Source organism: Cetorhinus maximus, chromosome 8 (genome assembly GCF_964194155.1).
Source record: "Cetorhinus maximus chromosome 8, sCetMax3.hap1.1, whole genome shotgun sequence".
Taxonomy (NCBI): Eukaryota; Metazoa; Chordata; class Chondrichthyes; order Lamniformes; family Cetorhinidae; genus Cetorhinus; species Cetorhinus maximus.
The window spans coordinates 63,715,139-63,733,154 of record NC_135886.1 but is presented as its reverse complement, the minus strand read 5'-3'; the positions used below and the strand labels follow the sequence as shown (position 1 = coordinate 63,733,154).

The 18,016-nt window shown below is 42.2% G+C and overlaps 1 protein-coding gene across 1 annotated transcript in view; it reads left to right on the top strand.

Annotated features, from left to right (window-relative positions):
• LOC144683194 (FERM domain-containing protein 7-like) overlaps positions 1-18,016 on the top strand; it is a 62,414-nt gene that overhangs the window by 27,520 nt on the left and 16,878 nt on the right. Inside the window, exons 4-6 of the mRNA XM_078546153.1 lie at positions 6,168-6,246; positions 15,857-15,954; positions 17,442-17,556. Of these exons, the coding sequence (XP_078402279.1) occupies positions 6,168-6,246; positions 15,857-15,954; positions 17,442-17,556 (292 nt within the window). The remainder of the gene's footprint in view (positions 1-6,167; positions 6,247-15,856; positions 15,955-17,441; positions 17,557-18,016) is intronic.

Sequence of the window (18,016 nt, the reverse complement as noted above, 5' to 3'; positions counted from 1 at the left end):
GCATAGACCATGGTGATTAGTACCGTGTACACCTCACTTTCTCAGGCCCTGAGTCTCACCAATGCCTTGCACAGTTGCAGCAAGACTTCCCTATTTTAATACTCCATTTTCCCTGCAATGAAGGCCAACATTCCCTTTGGCTTCCTAGTAACTTGCATTACCTGCATCATAAACTTTTGTGATTCAAGTACAAGATATGGAGATCCCTCTGTACCACAGCATTCTGCAGTCTCTCTCCATTTAGATAATCTGCTTTCCTACTTTCCTGGTAAAGTGAATAACCTCACATTTTCCCAAATTATACTCCACCTGCCAATTTTTGCCCACTGATTTAACATACCTCTATCCCTTTGCAGACTCTTTGGCCTGGATTTTCTCTCCCAAGTCAGGTAGCGGGAGTTGGGAAATTTCCTGTGTTACGATTAGATGAGGAGGGGTTGAACGGCTCCCCTCTTTTCCCACTCCTTATTTGACCGTGACAGGGTTTCTTTTCTGATAAGGAAGTACTTGCCAATTCAGTGAGGGTTTAATTGTTTACATGCTATGATCATAAAGTAAATAATCAAGCAGTTTTCTTGAGTTTTTACAAAGGAAAGAGAATATCTTTTCTCGTACTTAACCTGGTCTAAGTAAAATAATAAAATCCTCTCCAATTTTCACGCACACACGTATACATACACACACACACACACACACACACGCGCGCGCGCGCATACGTGCACACCTTGTGCATGCACACACATGCACGAATAGGTTACAGAGTGGGGAAAGATAGATTAAGCAAATCAGAGTCCAGTGAAAGTTAAGCGGGGATGCAGTCTGTGGAGGCTGGTGAATTGGCTGGCTTCAGACAGAATTCAGTGTTCCTGCTGCTTTCATTCATAGAGGCCGTTTAAAGATTTGTCTGTTCCTCCAGTGACAGTAGTGTGGGGTTGAGTACCTTCACCTGGGACATATAGTGGGACAGAGAAAAGGGATACCCCGCGAAGCCATAGTACGTGCCCTAATCGATTTCCATACTCCCAAAAATCAGAGGGAAATCAAGTGCTTTCTAGGAATGTGTGAGTTCTTTGAGCATTCTAGCCATTCCACTAACAGATGCATGAAAAAAAACACTGAAAGGTGGTATGGACAGAGGCGTGCCAAAAGGCTTTTGTAAAATTGAAAGCCATTCTGGAAAACGAGCCTATGCTAGCTGCCCCAGACTTTAGCAAATCTTTTAGAGTGGTCATCAACACCAGCGATCCAGGGGTGGGAGCTGTCCTACTCCAGGGAGATATTTCTGGGATTGAGAGTCCAATTGGCTATTTTTCTAAAAAAGTTCATCTAACACCAGAAAAGGTATTCCACAGTCAAGGGAGTAACCTTAGGTCTCCTTGTAGCTCTCAAGATATTTTGAAATTTATGTTCGCCATGGGCACCGAGAGACCCTAGCATAGACTGACCTCAACCCTCTGAAATTTCTGGAAAAGTTCAAAGCAACCAATGCCAGGTTGTTCCACTGGAGTTTGCTCTTACCGTCCTTTGACCTAAAAATTACCCATACCGCAGGAAAGGACAATGTCATTGCCGATGCCCTATCCCGAGTTAAAACAAAACCCTCAAAAATGCAGCAGGGAATTGACATTGCACCTGCTAGCAGTGTGTTTGACTTTCAAGTGTGAATGAGGGAATGAATGTATATCTTTTTATTTCTTTGCCTTTTGCAAGGCTACATGAAAAAATAATAAATGGAATTATTTTTTTCCCTAGACGGTGGAAGGACTGACATGTCAGTAAGACATGAAAGAAATCACAAACTATGTAAATCAAACTTTATTCTTTTTGCTTGTTTAAAAATGAAGTGAATGGTTGAACCAAAAGGTGGCTGCTACAGGTCACATGACACAAGATTGGCCACAGTTTCAAGAACTTCCCAACAGCAGTTACAAGGATAAAAGAGCCCTACTCTCATAATTGTGGAATCTCATACCTTATTCTCTACATTATAATCCACAAAACTAGAGGACTATAACAAAGAGAGAAACATTGAAACGTGTTATACCTGCAGAGGTGCTAACAGCCACCATCTCACACTTGGGATTGTCAAGGTCATTTCAAAAAGGAACAATGGAAGGGAAATGGATGCTATTTGCAACTTCATAAGCTCACCCCTATAGCAGAGCCTGAGGGCCTAACAAGACAATAGCTATGTGGAACAGGATCATTAATATGAATACTGACTCTTTCAGAGGCTACTGGCTGAGACAATGTAAGCCATAAAACAAAAACCTTGCCCAGACACCAGATAAACATGACTTTATGAAATCATTATGGAGGAAGGAGGTCACATGTTGAGTGACCATTTTGAAATCCCTATATTCAGTTGAGAACTCAGAAACAGTGCTGATTTACCTCCAACTTGCAAGACCAACAACAAGGCTTCAGGTTGACCACACAACCTGCAACAAGTCTCAACCCCTCAAAGCCTGTTTACCTGGAAGCCTCTGACCATCACCTGCCAAGCAGAACAAGTTTATGTATAGCAATCTCATCTTGCTGCATTGCCATCCACTTTAAGTGAGTTCTGTGCTGCTGTCTTCTGCCAGGAACCCACCAGAACTGGAGTTTTTCCATGAAGGAACCACCCCACCCCTTTGACTTTCTGGAGTCTGGAAATCACATGAAGTGATCCATTTCTGCTTTACTGTTAAGTTATTCATAGTTGTAAAACTTTGCTTTTCTGTGTGAGTGGCTGGGTGGTTGAAGTTATGACCATCCCCTCCAGGTTTGATTGTATGAATAAACTAACCTTCTCATTTATTCATAAAGAGAGTTTGCTGTGAGTCACTTTAAAAATTGGACTTCGCAAACTGAAGGTTTGGGGAAACATGGCATAGCCTATTTTTAAACAATTGAAAACACTTCTGCTTATGGGCAGATAGCGAGAGGATAAAGGAGTTCACTTTTACCTCTCTTTTCCTTAAAAGTATCACCTAAGGGGTCTGTGTGTTCAATAACATCTGGTGGTAGTGCTCTAGGCATGTTAATGCCAACAGGCAGACAGCCTTTGGTGGGATTTGGATATAGTGGGAGGTCAAGTTCAACTCTGGGGTCCTGGAAGGGATTAGATTTTGCAGGTTGCTGACATCAAAGTCTTGTACAAGCTCATTTCTGTTACTGCATAGTTGCAGTTGGTGTACAGTCTTTAACAATGTAACTGCTGTTACTATCACTCATGGGTTTTATGGTTCATTTTCTGGTACATTGGCAAATCTTATTTCTGGGGTGATAATGGGTGGTGAGCTGTTTTTAAACCCCTGAAAGGTGTATGCAATCACCTCCTGCATCTCATCTCCAGTGGTTTCTGAAGCTGAACTGTTGGGTTTGATGAGATTTGAAACTTAGTCTTGACCATTTGATTCTCCAGTGGGTAATTACACTTTGATTTCACTTATATTTCCCCTGTTATTTCTGCAAGTGGTGTTTGTTTTAGGTGTGTTCCCTTCCCTTTTTTCTTTTACCTTGGTAATGAGTTTTCCTTCAACCTGTCCCATGTCCTCTGGGATACTGCAGACATCAGGGGGCTGTCCAGCTTCCACTGCACTCCTCTGTGACACTTCAACTAGGTGAGACATTTCTGTCACTTTCTGTTTGGGAATTCCTTTGTCCCTATTTAAATCTTGGAAGAAGATTTCTGCTAACTGTACTTCGGTTGCATTTCCTTTAACCTCTGCTGCTTCCATTCCAGCAATGTTGCTTTCCTCTGGTCCTATTTTTAAATCCTACAGGCTCTACCCTGGCCTCTGTAAACCCTACAGGCTCCAATCTGGCCCTTTTAAATTCAGCAGACTATAATGTGACCTTTTTAAGCTCTATTGGCTTTCCTCTAGCCTCTTTAATCCTCACCAGCTCTATCGCCTCCTGTGGGACTCTTGAAACTCCCTCAGCCTTCTGAACCTGTGCAAAGTTTGGCTTGTTCCCCTCAGTCTTCCAAGTCTCCATGGACTTTGGGGATAATAGCTTATATCTGACTAAGTCATTCCCAAATAAAAGGCTGAATGGTGAAACTTGAGATCACCCTCACTGTTACTAGCCCTGTAACTAGCTCACTCTCCCAGGTATATTTTTTATCAAAGGAACCTCTAAACATTCTCTCATGAGCCCCTTGACATTGGTATTATCTCTATCAGGTGGCCATCAGTCTCAGGGAATGCAAATCTCCTTTTCTGGCTTTTTAGAAAAACCCGCGGTCATTTTTCCCTTACACGCAAACTGCTGGTAGGTATTCTGGCCCTTGGCCACATTGGAACACAGGCTTATGACCTTCATGACCACAGACACTGTTTTGACTGCAGTGCCCCCTGTTGAATTTTTGACATGCCAACAGTTTTCTCTCAGGTGGCCAGGCTTTCCACTGGCCACCTGAAAGTACACTGGGTGTGCCCCTACCAGTTTACCCCTTCTTTTAAAAATTGGGGATTGATCTGCATTTCCTTTGTTATTCCCCTTTATTCTTGAGCCTACTTCAGCTTCATCTTTAGCTGTGAGCTTAAATCACTGGAATGTAATTTTTAGTCTCTTTTTTAAAACAAGCATTCAATTTGGGTTTTCCAGCCACTGGATTCAGAACTCGTTATTTGACATAAAACATTGTTTCATGACACCTGACTTACTGTACCCACCTTGGGAAAAATTGTCCCGAATGGCAGGATCTTCATTCTGGGGGGAATGGGGAAGGGTAGGCAGGTGGGGATGGAGTCAGGCTCACTGACCCTGGACACAGATCGAAGGCTGTCTCAGGGGCTGCAGAGTGCTGAGGCGGGCTCTTTAAAAGACCCCCTTTTGTTCACTGGGACTTTGCCCCAGTTGTTTACTTAAACATTTGGTCTTCCCTTGTACTCCCTCACCCTCCCACCCACTCCCCAAGCCCATACATTCCAACCACCCACCCATCCTCAATGTCTCCTTAAAGCCCTATGCCAACTTAATACGAACTCATGCCAACTCAAGACCCACCCACTCACTGCCCTTTGCCATTACTTTGCCGTGCTAAGGTAAAATAAAGTTCAAAATATTTATTACAGAGTTCACTGCTAAAAAATCACTCCCATTCATGAAGGCCCATTCAAAAACATTTAACTTGCCTTTAAGTACTTAACCCCTTTTCAAAACAAACATGCTTGTATTCATAACCCCACATTAACTGTGAACTCATGGCATCCTCTGTGATAATAACAGGTTGTGGAAGCAGTCAAACATAAATAATGTTATAATGGCAGCACTTAGGGTCATGTCATCAAACAACTATTGAAATTGCTAGAACCAACTTCTTTCAACTCTCACAGACACAGGCAGGTAGCTTTTTACAATTTCTGAAGGCCTGGCCATTTAAATAACTTGACAGCTTGACAGTTCTACAGACCTTACCTGCCCTTCAAGAGCATTTATGACTTTTCAAAAGATTTGTATCTCCCACACAGTGGGATAAGGCCTTTGCTGCAGCAAAAATGGGATCTGTTTGAACTCAGCACTGAGTTCAAATGGCCCTGCTGCATTTGGGATTCTCACATTTGGAAGTCACTCTCCCGCACCCTGGTGAAAATAGGACATGTTGGAAATGGAAGCGGGGCATTCCCCCCTCCACCCCTCCCAGTTTCCTGGCAAAAATAGGATATGTCAGAAATGGGAGAGAGACTTCCGGATCCAGATCTTGCTGACTATTTTGAAAGGTCCCTGGAGTCTTCATGACTCAAAAATCCAAGCCTTTGTGCCCTCCTCACAATTTGCTTTCGCTCACCTTCGTAGATCAACAAATTTACTACGATACACTTAGTTCCTTCATTCAAGTCATTAATATAGATTGTAAATAGTTGTGGCCCCAGCACTGATCCCTGTGGCACTCCACAAGATTAAATTCAAGATTTGTCTGGATAGAAGAATGAAAGAAAAAACATTGATGGATACGAGAACAGGCTGGGTAAATAAAACTATTTGTTCACATTGGGGATAAAGACTAGCTCTGACTGGTAGGGGGCCAAATGGCCTCTTTCTGCATCTAACATGCATTTCTGCATATATTCCTCCCCAATTAATGGGAACAAGTCCATCTTTTATTGATTTTGCCTCATTTGTGATGCTTCCCGATCTTTAATGTCCAACTGGTGAAGTTTATTTTCTTTTGACAGGCGAGAAGAACGTTCTGTTCCAATTTGTAGTGAAGTTCTTTCCACCTGATCTGGGGCAGCTACAAGGTGAATTGACAAGGTGGGTACAAACCTCTCCTACGCTGAGGAAATCACTCAGTTAAAGTTACCATTAGAATCATAGATGGTCCGTTTCTAAACTCTGAATTGGTCTCGCCTGCTACCAATGTATTTGGAAATCAATCTAGATCGTGTTTTCTGGAATGGGGCTTGAACCCACAACCTTGGAAAGTTGGGCAATCACTGGAACCTTGATTTGTACTGCAGTGGGGGGAAGGGGATTTAAAGAGGTTCTCACAGTGGCAAAGAGGGAAGATTAGGGCAGGGCGGGGAAGCCTACACTTTCCAGCGAAACATTCCTTCAAGGTGTCACAAGAACCCAAGAAATAGGAGCAGGAGTCCACCATATGGCCCATCGAACCTGCTCCACCATTCACTATGATCCTAGCTGATCTTAGGCTTCAACTCCATTTTCCTGCCCACTCCTAATATCCCTTAACTCCCTGAGAGACCAACAATCTGTCTACCTCAGCCTTAAATATATTCAACGATGGGAGTATCCACAATCTTTTAGGGTAGAGAATTCCAAAGATTCACAACCCTTTGGGCGAAGTAATTTCTCCTCATCTCAGTTCTAATTGATCATCTCCTTATGTCCTTCTACTTTCTATTCTTGTATTTACATATCATGTCATGAATTCAACTTTCCAGATGGCTGCGCTTTTGTAAAAGCTCAAAGTAACTGATAAAAATGTGGGATAGGTCTCCTATTGCCGTAACAATGTTTATAACAGTATTTAGTGTCACTGTACATTCCAATGTGATTAAGAGGAGCAAAGTACAGGTAAACAACATGTAACCTACACTTTCTAGACAGTGCAGCCTTTACCAATAGCTCTGAGCCTTTTTATTACAATTATCCAAAGCACTTTAATGACCTCTGTGTCATTCCTTAACAATACTCAAATTCTAATTTTCTATTTAAGATAATGATTCCAGATCATACCATTGTTAATGAGTGAAAAGACAATTAACATAATGCTTAAAAATAAGATATGTTTCAGACATTAGCTTCAAAGGTTGAAAGTGCCATGAACTGAATATTATTTATAGAAGTGAAGAAGTTAATTGTGCTTGTGTTCTATATTACAGCCTATATTCACTTTCATTTTCTCTTTGTTGTCTCCGTTTTCAATAACATTGGGCAGAATTTTGCTGTTGGTGAGCAGGGGAAGGGGCCCGCTTGCCAACGTGTAAAATGACGCGGGATGACATCGGGCGGAACCTCCGATGTCATCCTGCCTCATTTAAATTTTCAGGAAGGTGGGCCCACAGCAAAATCAGCTGTGCACCCGCCGACCTGTCAATGGCCAATTGAGGCCATTGACAGGATCATTTAAACAATTAAAGGACCTGCCCGTCCAACCTTAAAGTTGGCAGGCAGGCCAGGAGCCCCGGCGGCAAATAGAGAAAACATAAAACCTCATCCACCGGCGGGATGATGTTTCATGCAGGGTGTTAAAAATTTTAATAAAGTTAATCTGTAAATTATGAACATGCCCCTTCTCATGTGACATTGTCACATGAGGGGGACATGTTAGGGAATTTTTTTTCTTCTATTTTTAATATTATTCAAAGTGGAAGCGATCTCCCTGAGCATAGCGCTTCCTGCCGACGTCACGCTGGGCGGGCCTTAATTGGCCCGCCCACGTAAAATGGCAGTGTGGTCCGCTTCGCTGGTGGGGATCGGCTCCCCATCCGCCAGAGATTAGGTCGGACCCGCCCACTCGACAGGCAGAAAATTCTGCCCATTGAGTAGAGATTCATTTACTTGGGCATTTGTCAGTAGCTCTCTATTAATGTGCAGCATTTGTACACCATCCCATTCTCTTCCCTTGCAGTCAGAGACATAAGACATTCCCAGTGGAGTGCTGAAGGAATGCCACACTGTCAGAGGTGTTATTTTACTGATGAGTTATGAAACCAAGACCCCATCTGTCCTCTTAGGGTAAATGTTGATGATCCCTATTTAGCTGAAGAGCAGGAGCATCATCTCTGGTGTCCTGGCCAATATTTATCCTTCAAACAGCATCAATGAAATGGGTTAACTGGGCACATTTCTGAATGCTGTTTGTAGGACTGTGTTGCGTGCAAATAGGCTGCTTTGTTCCCTAAATTATAATAGTGTCTACACTTCAAAGGTACTGAATAAGCTGCAAAATGCTTTGGGAGATCCAGAGGTTTTGAAAGGTGCTACGTAAATATGAGGTTTTTTTTTTCTCAGCACCTAAAGTTAACTCAGTAAAACAGATATGTGGGCAGTGGCTTTTCTGGGAAAACACTGATATTATATAGTCTATAGACTACATTATAATTTGGGGGTTTATGTAGCCACACTCGCTCATTGCAGCATTCCCTGAAAATGGAATCTGTCCCCCTAGGATAGGGGCACTTAAATCATAGCCCATGGGTTGCTTGCAACTCCTGAGTCTAAATAATCTGACGCTAGAAGGCCAAGCGACTCCATCTTACTTGCTTTTACATTTTTTATTGCTAATTTTGAAGGAGATTTGTGTTGTTGCTTCATTGGTGTACACCCAATAAATAAGAACACCAATATGTATCAGTGTCAGTAATTAGAATTATTCACAACTGTCAGCCATTGCTCAGTGGTAGCAGTCTCACCTTGGAGTCCGGAAGATTCATACTGTCCCTCAGCAGCATCATGGTGCTTGTCCAACATCAAGTATTGGATGAGCAGAAATTTCCTTCGTTTGAATAATGGCAAGACCGAAATCATTGCCTTTGGTCCCCACCATAAGCTTAGTTCCTTGGCTATCACCTCCGTTCCTCTCCCTGGTCACTGTCTGAGGCTGAGCCAGACTATTCGCAATCTCAGTGTCATACTTGTACCTGTGCTGGACATCCAACTCTTTCATCCATTCAATCACTTGCTTCCACCTCCATATGATCACACATCTCTGCCCCAGTTCTGGCCCATCTTCTGCCTCCAGACTCAAACTATTCCAATGCCCTTCAAAGTGTTGGATGTGTCGTTTTTCTTGATGGGACATTAAACCGTGCCTCCATCAGACCCCTCAGATGGATGTAACTGATGCCACGGGGCTATTTTGACCATATGAACATACGAAAGAGGAGCAGCAGTAGGCTGTTCGGCCCCTTGAGCCTGCTCCACCATTCAATGTGATCATGGCTGACCTGTTTGTGTTTCAAGTTCCACATTCCCATCTGCCCCAAAAAAACCTTTGATTCCCTTGCCTAACAAGAAACTATCTATCTCTGCCTTAAAGATATTCAGTGACCCCACCTCCACCTCTTTCTGAGGCAGAGAGTTTCAAAGATGCACAACACTCTGAGAAAAAAATTCTCATCATCTCTGTCCTACAAAGGCGACTCCTAATTTTAAAACAGTGCCCCCTAGTTCTGGATCACCCACAAGAGGAAATGGCATCCAACTTGTCAAGATCATTCAGGATCTTATATACTGCAATCAAGTCACCCCCCTCACTCTTCTAAACTCCGGCGGAAACAGGTCCAGTCTGTCCAACCTATCCTCATAAGACAATCCACTCATTCCAGGCATCAATCTAGTAAACCTCCCCTGAACCACCTCCATGCATTTCCATTCTTCCTTAAATAAGGAGACCAAAACTGCACACAGTATTCGAGATGTGATCTCACCAATGCCCTGTATAACTGAAGCATAACATCTTCACTTTTATATTCAATTCCTCTCATAATAAAGGATAGCATTCCATTAGCCTTCTTGATTACATACTGTATAAGCATACTAACTTTTTGTGACTCATGCACGAGTACATGTAGATCCCACTGCACCTTGGAATTCTGCAATCGTTCTTGGTTTAAGTAATACTCTTATTCTTTATTCTTCCTGCCAAAGTGAACAATTTCACATTTTCCAACATTGTATTCCTTCTGCCAGCTTTTTGCCCACTCATTCAACTTATCTATATCCGTCTGGAAACTCCTTATGTTTTCTTCACAACATACTTTCCTACCTATCTTTGTGTCACCTGCAAATTTAGCTACAATGTCTTCGCTCCCCTCATCTAAGTCACTGATGTAAATTGTAAAAATTTGAGGCTCCAGAACAGACCCCTGCAGTCACTCATCACATCCTGCCAATCAGACAAAGATCCATGTATGCATACTCTGTTTGCTGCCATCCAACCAATCTTTTATCCAGGCTAATATGTTAGCCCTTACACTATGAGCTTTTATTTTCTGCAATAACCTTTAATATGGCACCTTATCAAATACTTTCTGGAAATCCAATCACAATATGTCTACGGGCTCCCCTTTATCCACCGCACATGTTGCTCCTTCAAAGAAATCTAATAAATTTGTTAACCATGATATCCCTTTCATAAAACCAAGCTGTCTCTCCCTGATTACCTTGAGATTTTCTAAGTGCCCAGATATAACCTCTTTAATGATTGACTCCAACGCATTCCCCACAACAGATGTCAAGCTAACTGGCCTGTAGTTCCCTGTTTTCTGTCTCCCACCCTTCTTGAATAGAAGGGTTATATTTTCTACTTTCCAGGTTGATGGAACCTTTCCAGAATCTAGTGAATTGTGGAAAATTAACACCAATGCATTTACCACCTCATTAGCCACTTCTTTTAAGACCCTCAGATGAAGACCATCTGTACCTGGAGATTCGTCAGCCCGCAGCTCCATCAGTTTGCTCAGTACTGCTTCCCTAGTGATTGTAATTTCACCAAGTTCCCCTCTCCTCTCCAGCTCCCGATTTACAGCTATTACTTTTTTTGTATCCTCTATAGTGAGGGCAAAAGCAAAATCGCTGTTCATTTCATCCACCATTTCCTTATTATCTACTATTAATTCCCTGTTATCACTCTCAAGAGGACCAACACTCACTTTACCTACTCTTTTCCTGTTTAAATAGAAGCTCTTGCTATCCATTTTTATATTTCTAGCTATCTTCCTCTCATACTCTAATTTCTTTCTCCTGATTAACCGTCTTGTCATTCTCTACCGAAGCAGGGGAGTTCTCCTTGATGTTTCTAATCAATATTTGTCCCTCAACCAAAATAAACTCATTGCTCAGTGCAGGGATGCACTATGTATTTTGAGACAGGCAAAGCAGCTTGTAATTAGAAACTGCACTATATGAACAAATTTCTCCCCCAAAGGATTGTTACTGTGGAATTATGAGGACAGATTTGAGTTCTAGAATAGAAATTAAAACTTATAAAAGAAGAAGCTGCAGCTCTTGCTTGGAAGGAATTGGACAAATTTCATGCTGAGTGGGAGGACAAAAAAAAATGAAAAAACGTAAAAGAGTTCAAGGGCTGAGTAAAAAAGAATATCAGATTTTTTTTATTGAAGTATCGATAGTAACTCCACGAAATTATGAAAATGGGTAAAGAGGATTTTACTCGACAGAAGAATGAACTGCTAACATAAAAGGAGGGAGTGTTAAATTTGCTTTTGCGGGAGAAGAACACTGAACATTTAAATCTTGAAAATTAACATAAAGATAAAAGTGCTCCTGCATTTAAACAGGAGGAGGACCATTCAGTTATTTGTCTGTCATATTTGTCTGGCTGCGACATACTTTACCAACTTGGAAAATAAAAAACCTCCAGCCATGAAAGAGAACGTAGATCCAGAGTCAGAATTTGGACCTGGTGGTTTAAAGACTGTGTTTAAAAGTCAACATCCTGTTGACAATGTAATGTCTGGTTCTACAGAAAAACATACATGATGCATTCAGAAATCAGATGATGAAAGGAATTGTGACAGTGGATTTCATCTCAATTTACCTAATAGAATTCAAAAACTACAAGAATTGTCTGCAAGTAACATTAGGCGGAATTTTATGGCCCCGTTGCAGTGGGACTGGGGCTGGAAAATGTGACAAGCCATTCAAAAAGCCATTGGCTTTGGCAAGACCGGAAAATCCCGCCGGCAGGAGGGGCCGTAAAACTTCACCCAACTATGTTGACATAGTTTCACAGTCTGATTCGATTGGCAAATCTTTTAACCTAGGATGTGGAAACACTGTGAAATTTGCACAACAGGCAAAAGGAGATTTACTTTGACGCATCATGGAAGGCAACATCATGAGCAGTGAAACAAATTCTCATCTATACAAGATGAAGAATTTAAAAAATCTAACGAAAAGTGGACTTGAACTCCTAACAGGTGCATGCATTTGGTTGATACAGGTTAAAATTTGTGATACTGTCAAGCAGGACGGTTTGATGGCAAAATGTGACAGGACAATGGGAGAATATTACTTGTACTGTATGCAGTAAATTAGTTATTAAAATCTTCAAAATATTATATTTGGATAGTGGTTTTGAAAACTCATCACTATAATGGTGGTTTTCATCTCTTAGCAGGCAGGTATTACAAATATAAAGTTTATAAGATTGTCATGTTTTGGGACTGTGCCTTTAGTTTAGGATAAAATGAAGGGGTCATGAGACCTGTTCTGAAGTCTGCCTGACAAGTGACCTGGGTGACGTGGCTGTTAAAGATTAAAGGGAGGTCCCAATTGTTCCACTGGAAAGAAGGTGCAAGATGTTCACTCTTGAAAACAATGGCAATAGCATTTGTGTTTACAGTGGTAAGATTGCTTGTCTCCAAAGTCCCAGAAAAGTGTTGAGAATGTCAGGTTGTAAACAGTTATACTTTAAACTGTTCACTTCTTTCCAAATTAAAAGAGAGTTGGGGTCTCAAGGATAGCTAATCAGCATTTCTACTTGGATACAAGGCCCATATGATTCATGTTGGTGGGTTTTGAAAAGGGAAGGGCTTCCACGATATCCCTGAAACTCAAAGGCATAGTTAGTCTGCCAGGATCCAGGGGACAGAAAGAGACAGTTAGAGGCTTAAGGTCTCTATAGTTCATCACACAGCAATGTGGATAGGAGCTTGTACTCAGATTGTAAAGACCAAATTTGTGAGAATTTAAAGAATTTCAATGAGTGGTCGACAATTGTAAATAGGATACATTTCTGGAAGATTTGCCTAGCTTGTGCTACAGGGAGAATCACAAGAAAAAAAAACTCACTATGAAAGACAGTTCTGGACTTAAATATTATCAGGCTGGGAAAGGAAAGAAATGGAAGTAAACCACAGGCAGTTAAGAATCACTTTGAACTGGGTCCATGAAAATTGAACGACTACTTAAAAGACAGTGTAAAGTATACCTATGAAGTCGGTTTTTCAGTTTTGTTAAAAGTAATGGGAAAAGTTCTGTTCAATAGTTTAAAGTATAAGTTGCCTACAGAAATAGTGTTTAGTCATAGTGCTTCAGTCTGTTTGTTACAGTAAAAGTCTTAAAACATAAAATCTTGTTGTGTCATCCTTTCAGCTATTAAATGGAACATCAAATGTATTTTTGTAAAGCTATTGGTCTCTACAGGGATTGTAACAAGTTATACAATTTTGTATTTATTACTTATTCCCTATGATACTTCTTACTATCTTTCAATCTGTTTATATTCAGCCAAGAAGCCAGCTTAACACAAGCGTAACTAGAAATGGGCAATAAATGCTGGCCATGACAGCAATGCCCATAAGATGAGAATGAATATAAAACAAATAAAATCCTGATATTTGGACAGTGCCTTAATAGACCATTGGGAATCAATCCTGACTTTTTGCCTTTCAGACATGTAACCCTTTGGAGATGTGACACTCATCATGTTCAATATGTTTGTAAATGGACATCTATTTCTTATCCTTGGGATCAGTGAGTCAATTTAAAATAAACCAGCAGCAAAGTCTTCTGTGCTTAAAAAAGAGAGGTTAGTTTATTTCTACACTCTAGCTTTGGAGGTGGCTAAAGAAAACAATGGCAATCACACACATGCACAAAGATTAATTACAGATGGAAATAAGAACAATACTTATAAAACTTGAATCAAGTTCAGTCTCTATTGTTTGATGCAGGCCTGTTATTGTTTTGTAGTCTAGCTGTTGCATTGTTTGAGGCGAAGCTTTGAAATTGCAGCATTGTCTCAGCAGCTGTGTTGGCTTCCACAGTTGGTGTTCCAGAGGTTGCTTTCCACAAATAGTTCAGGAGATGAAACAGGATACAAGGAAAAGAGAGGTTCCTTGCTTCTCTGGCTGTGCAGGCACGGCATTTTCAAAACTGCCCAGTTACTTACAGCAGAACCATTGGCTGTTTCTAGATGCTTTCCTCTGTCTCTCCCTGTTGAGAAGCAGCTTCTGCAAGATGTCCCTCTCATAATGTTTCAGGATGGTTCTCTTTCTCAAGGCAGCTTTCTGCCTTTTCAATAGCTTCAGCAGGATAGCCAAGATGCCTCAAAATTGTCAAATCATGCTCCCAAATAAGTAAACTGCTTATAGCCCATGCCTAGGTCTTATCTTAGCCATTGTCTTTTAGCTGAGGTAATTACATTTTAAATGTCCCAGCCATCAACTTGAATGACACAATTCTTCCATATTTAACTACCCCCACCTATGGCACCTCCCCATGCCCACGCAGAAGATGCAACACCTGCCCCTTCAGTTCCTCTCTCCTCACCGTCCAAGGGCCCAAACACTCCTTTCAAGTGAAGCAGCATTTCACTTGCATTTCCCCTAACTTAGTCTACTGCATTCGTTGCTCCCAATGCGGTCTCCTCTACATTGGAGAGACCAAACGCAAACTGGGTGACCGTTTTGCAGAACGCCTGCGGTCTGTCCGCAAGAAAGACCCAAACCTCCCTGTCGCTTGCCATTTTAACACTCCACCCTGTTCTCTTGCCCACATGTCTGTCCTTGGCTTGCTGCATTGTTCCAGTGAAGCCCAACGCAAACTGGAGGAACAGCACCTCATCTTCTGACTAGGCACTTTACAGCCTTCCGGGCTGAATATTGAATTCAACAACTTTAGATCTTAAACTCCCCCTCCCCCCATCCCCACCCCGTTTCTCTCCCCCCCCTTTTTTTTCAATAATTTATATAGATTCTTCTTTCCCCACCTATTTCCATTATTTTTAAATCTAAAACTAAAACCTTGTTAGTCTTTTCCACCCCACCCCCACTAGAGCTGTACTTTGAGTGTCCTGTCTTCCATTCTTAATTAGCACTTTTCTTAGACAAATATCACCACCTTCAACACCTCTTTGATCCTTTTGTCTGTGACATCTTTTGATTATCTGCTCCTATCACTGCTTGCTTATCTCCACAATCACCACACCCTCAACTTCTCTGTCCCCCCCACCGCCCCCCCACCCCACCTTAAACCAGCTTATATTTCACCCCTCTCCTAACTATGCTTCAGTTCTGCCGAAGGGCCGTGAAGGCTCGAAACGTTAACTGATTTCTTCTCCACCGATGCTGCCAGACCTGCTGAGTTTTTCCAGGTAATTCTGTTTTTGTTTTGGATTTCCAGCATCCGCAGTAGCTTTTAGCTTTTTGTTTTTATGAGCCCATGATCCCCTGACTCAGAGACAAGAGTCACAGCTGACCCACTGTGGGCTGAATGGCCTCTTTCTGTGCTGCACTTGCTGTAAGGGGCCCCAAAGGGGGAGTCTCTGCTCTGATTCTGGCCTTCTTTGAAGGACTGAATATGCTGCCGGTCTGTCTGACATCCAGGCTGCAATTGGCTGAAGATCTAACTGATCTTGTTACTTCCACAGGTATATGTTTGCTCAGCAAATCAAACGGGACCTGGTTGCTGGGAGACTTCATTGCAATGACAACAGTGTCGCACTGTTACTGTCTTACATCATCCAGGGTGAGTAACAGCTAAAACTATCCACTCAACGGAGTTCTAAAGAGGCTTAAATGTCTCATTGAGCAGTGAAAGAAATCTGGGATCCCTGCCTGCCATAGCAGTTATGTTACTTTTATTTTTAAATGTTAGTTTCAGATTTATGTCCATGCCAGATATACATGTGTTCACACTGACTTACTGAGGCTGGCAGCTGTAGCCCAGGTTTCATAGAGCCTTGTTCACCCTCGCCCTGCCTTGGGGGAAGCTTTTCTTCAGCTGACCAGTAGCAAGGGCTCCTCTCCCAGCCTGGCCTGGAAACCATGGGCATGAGCCTTCATGTGCTCCTCCTCCAGGCTCCCAGGCAAGGAAAACCCAGTAAACTTGGGAAGTGACTGGTACAAGTCTGAACTGGTCGTGTACATCTTAAAATGTAACCCCAGTTCAGCCCAGTACCAGCCATTGCCAAGTTTTACTGGTTTTTCCTTCACAGGACCCTTGGGCCCGAGCCTTCGTATGCTCCCCCCGACACCCACCCCCCATCCCCCACCCCTCCAGTCTGGCCTGTTCAAACCGGGCCCAATCCTTTGTGTGCTCTTTCCCCAGCCTGGCCTGGGAACCAGGCCTGAGCATTCATGTCATCTTCCCCAGCCTCGCCAGGGACCAACCGCATTCCCTGACTCCAGATTTGGCAAGATTGTATACATAACCACAGGAGAAACCTGTGTGACCAAACCTCATTGCCAAAAGGAATACTTGCAGAAAGTTTGTTCTTCAGCTCACTTGGTCTCTGGTTGACATCCTGAGAGGCCAAGCACAGACTCCACCCTATCTCATACAACATGAATATAGGGTTGAACAGGTGGATGTACATGACATACAAATGAGAATAAGAGTAGAAAGTCAGCCTATCTGTGTAAGGACAAATTGTTCTTCCTAAAGTAAGTGAATCTCCACCTCCATCATCAGCAGCAATATCTTGGGATCCTTCCAAGTTCCCCTCCAAGTCACTCAACATCCTAACTTGGAAGTACATCACCGTTCCTTCACTGTCGCTGGGTTAAAATCCTGAAACTCATTCCCTAACAGCACTGTGGGTATACCTACACCATATGGACTGCAGCGGTTCAAGGAGGCAGCTCACCACTGCCTTCTCAAGGGCAATTAGGGACAGGCAACCAATGCTGGCATTGCCCTTGCTAGTTATACGCCGCCCCTCCCCACCTCCCCCCCACCCTCGAAGCATAATGTTAATGGTTTTAACTCATTAGGGATATCAACTTGGATAAGGTGTCTGACGGACAGTATGGAATTAGCTGCTCAATGTGCACTATTTCCAATCAGACAGCAGATATAGTGAGTAGGTTATCCATATATCCTTTCATAGCCTTTCACGCCAAATTAAAATTCCCCCATTGGATCTTGCTCATTTATTTCTTACTTTTCTGGTTTGCTACGCACGTTTCCCTTTACCTTCCCTCTCTTTGTATATTTGTCTTCTTATCTTGAAGCTGAGGTTGGCGATTTTGATGAAGAATTGGACAGAACACATTTACAAACTAAGATATATATTCCAAACCAGGAACGCCTGATTCACAAAATAATGAATTTTCACCAGAAACTCGCGTAAGTACAAAATAAAATAAAGGCTCTACAGAATTCAATGTGACGAGGTATTTTAGTATCTTTGATTCAGTTGGTAGTACACTTGCCTTTGAGTTGGAGTGAGTCCTACGGCAAAGACTTGAGCACATAATCGGAACTGACACTCCAGTAAGGTACTGAGGGAGGGCTGCACTGTCAGAAGTGCCGTCTTTTGGCTGAGATGTAAACCTGCTCTTTCAGGTGGATGTCAAAGATCCCATGGAACTATTTTGAAAAATGCCATGATGTTCTCCTCAGTGTTCTGACCAATATTCATGTTCAACTAACATCACTGGAAAAATAGATTAACACATCACTCATCAGGTTGCTGTTTGTGGGGCATTGCTGTGTACAAACTCGATATTTTGTTTATCTACATTAAAACTTCAAAAAGAATTCACCTAGGATGATCCTGAGAGATTTGATATATTCAATTTGACGC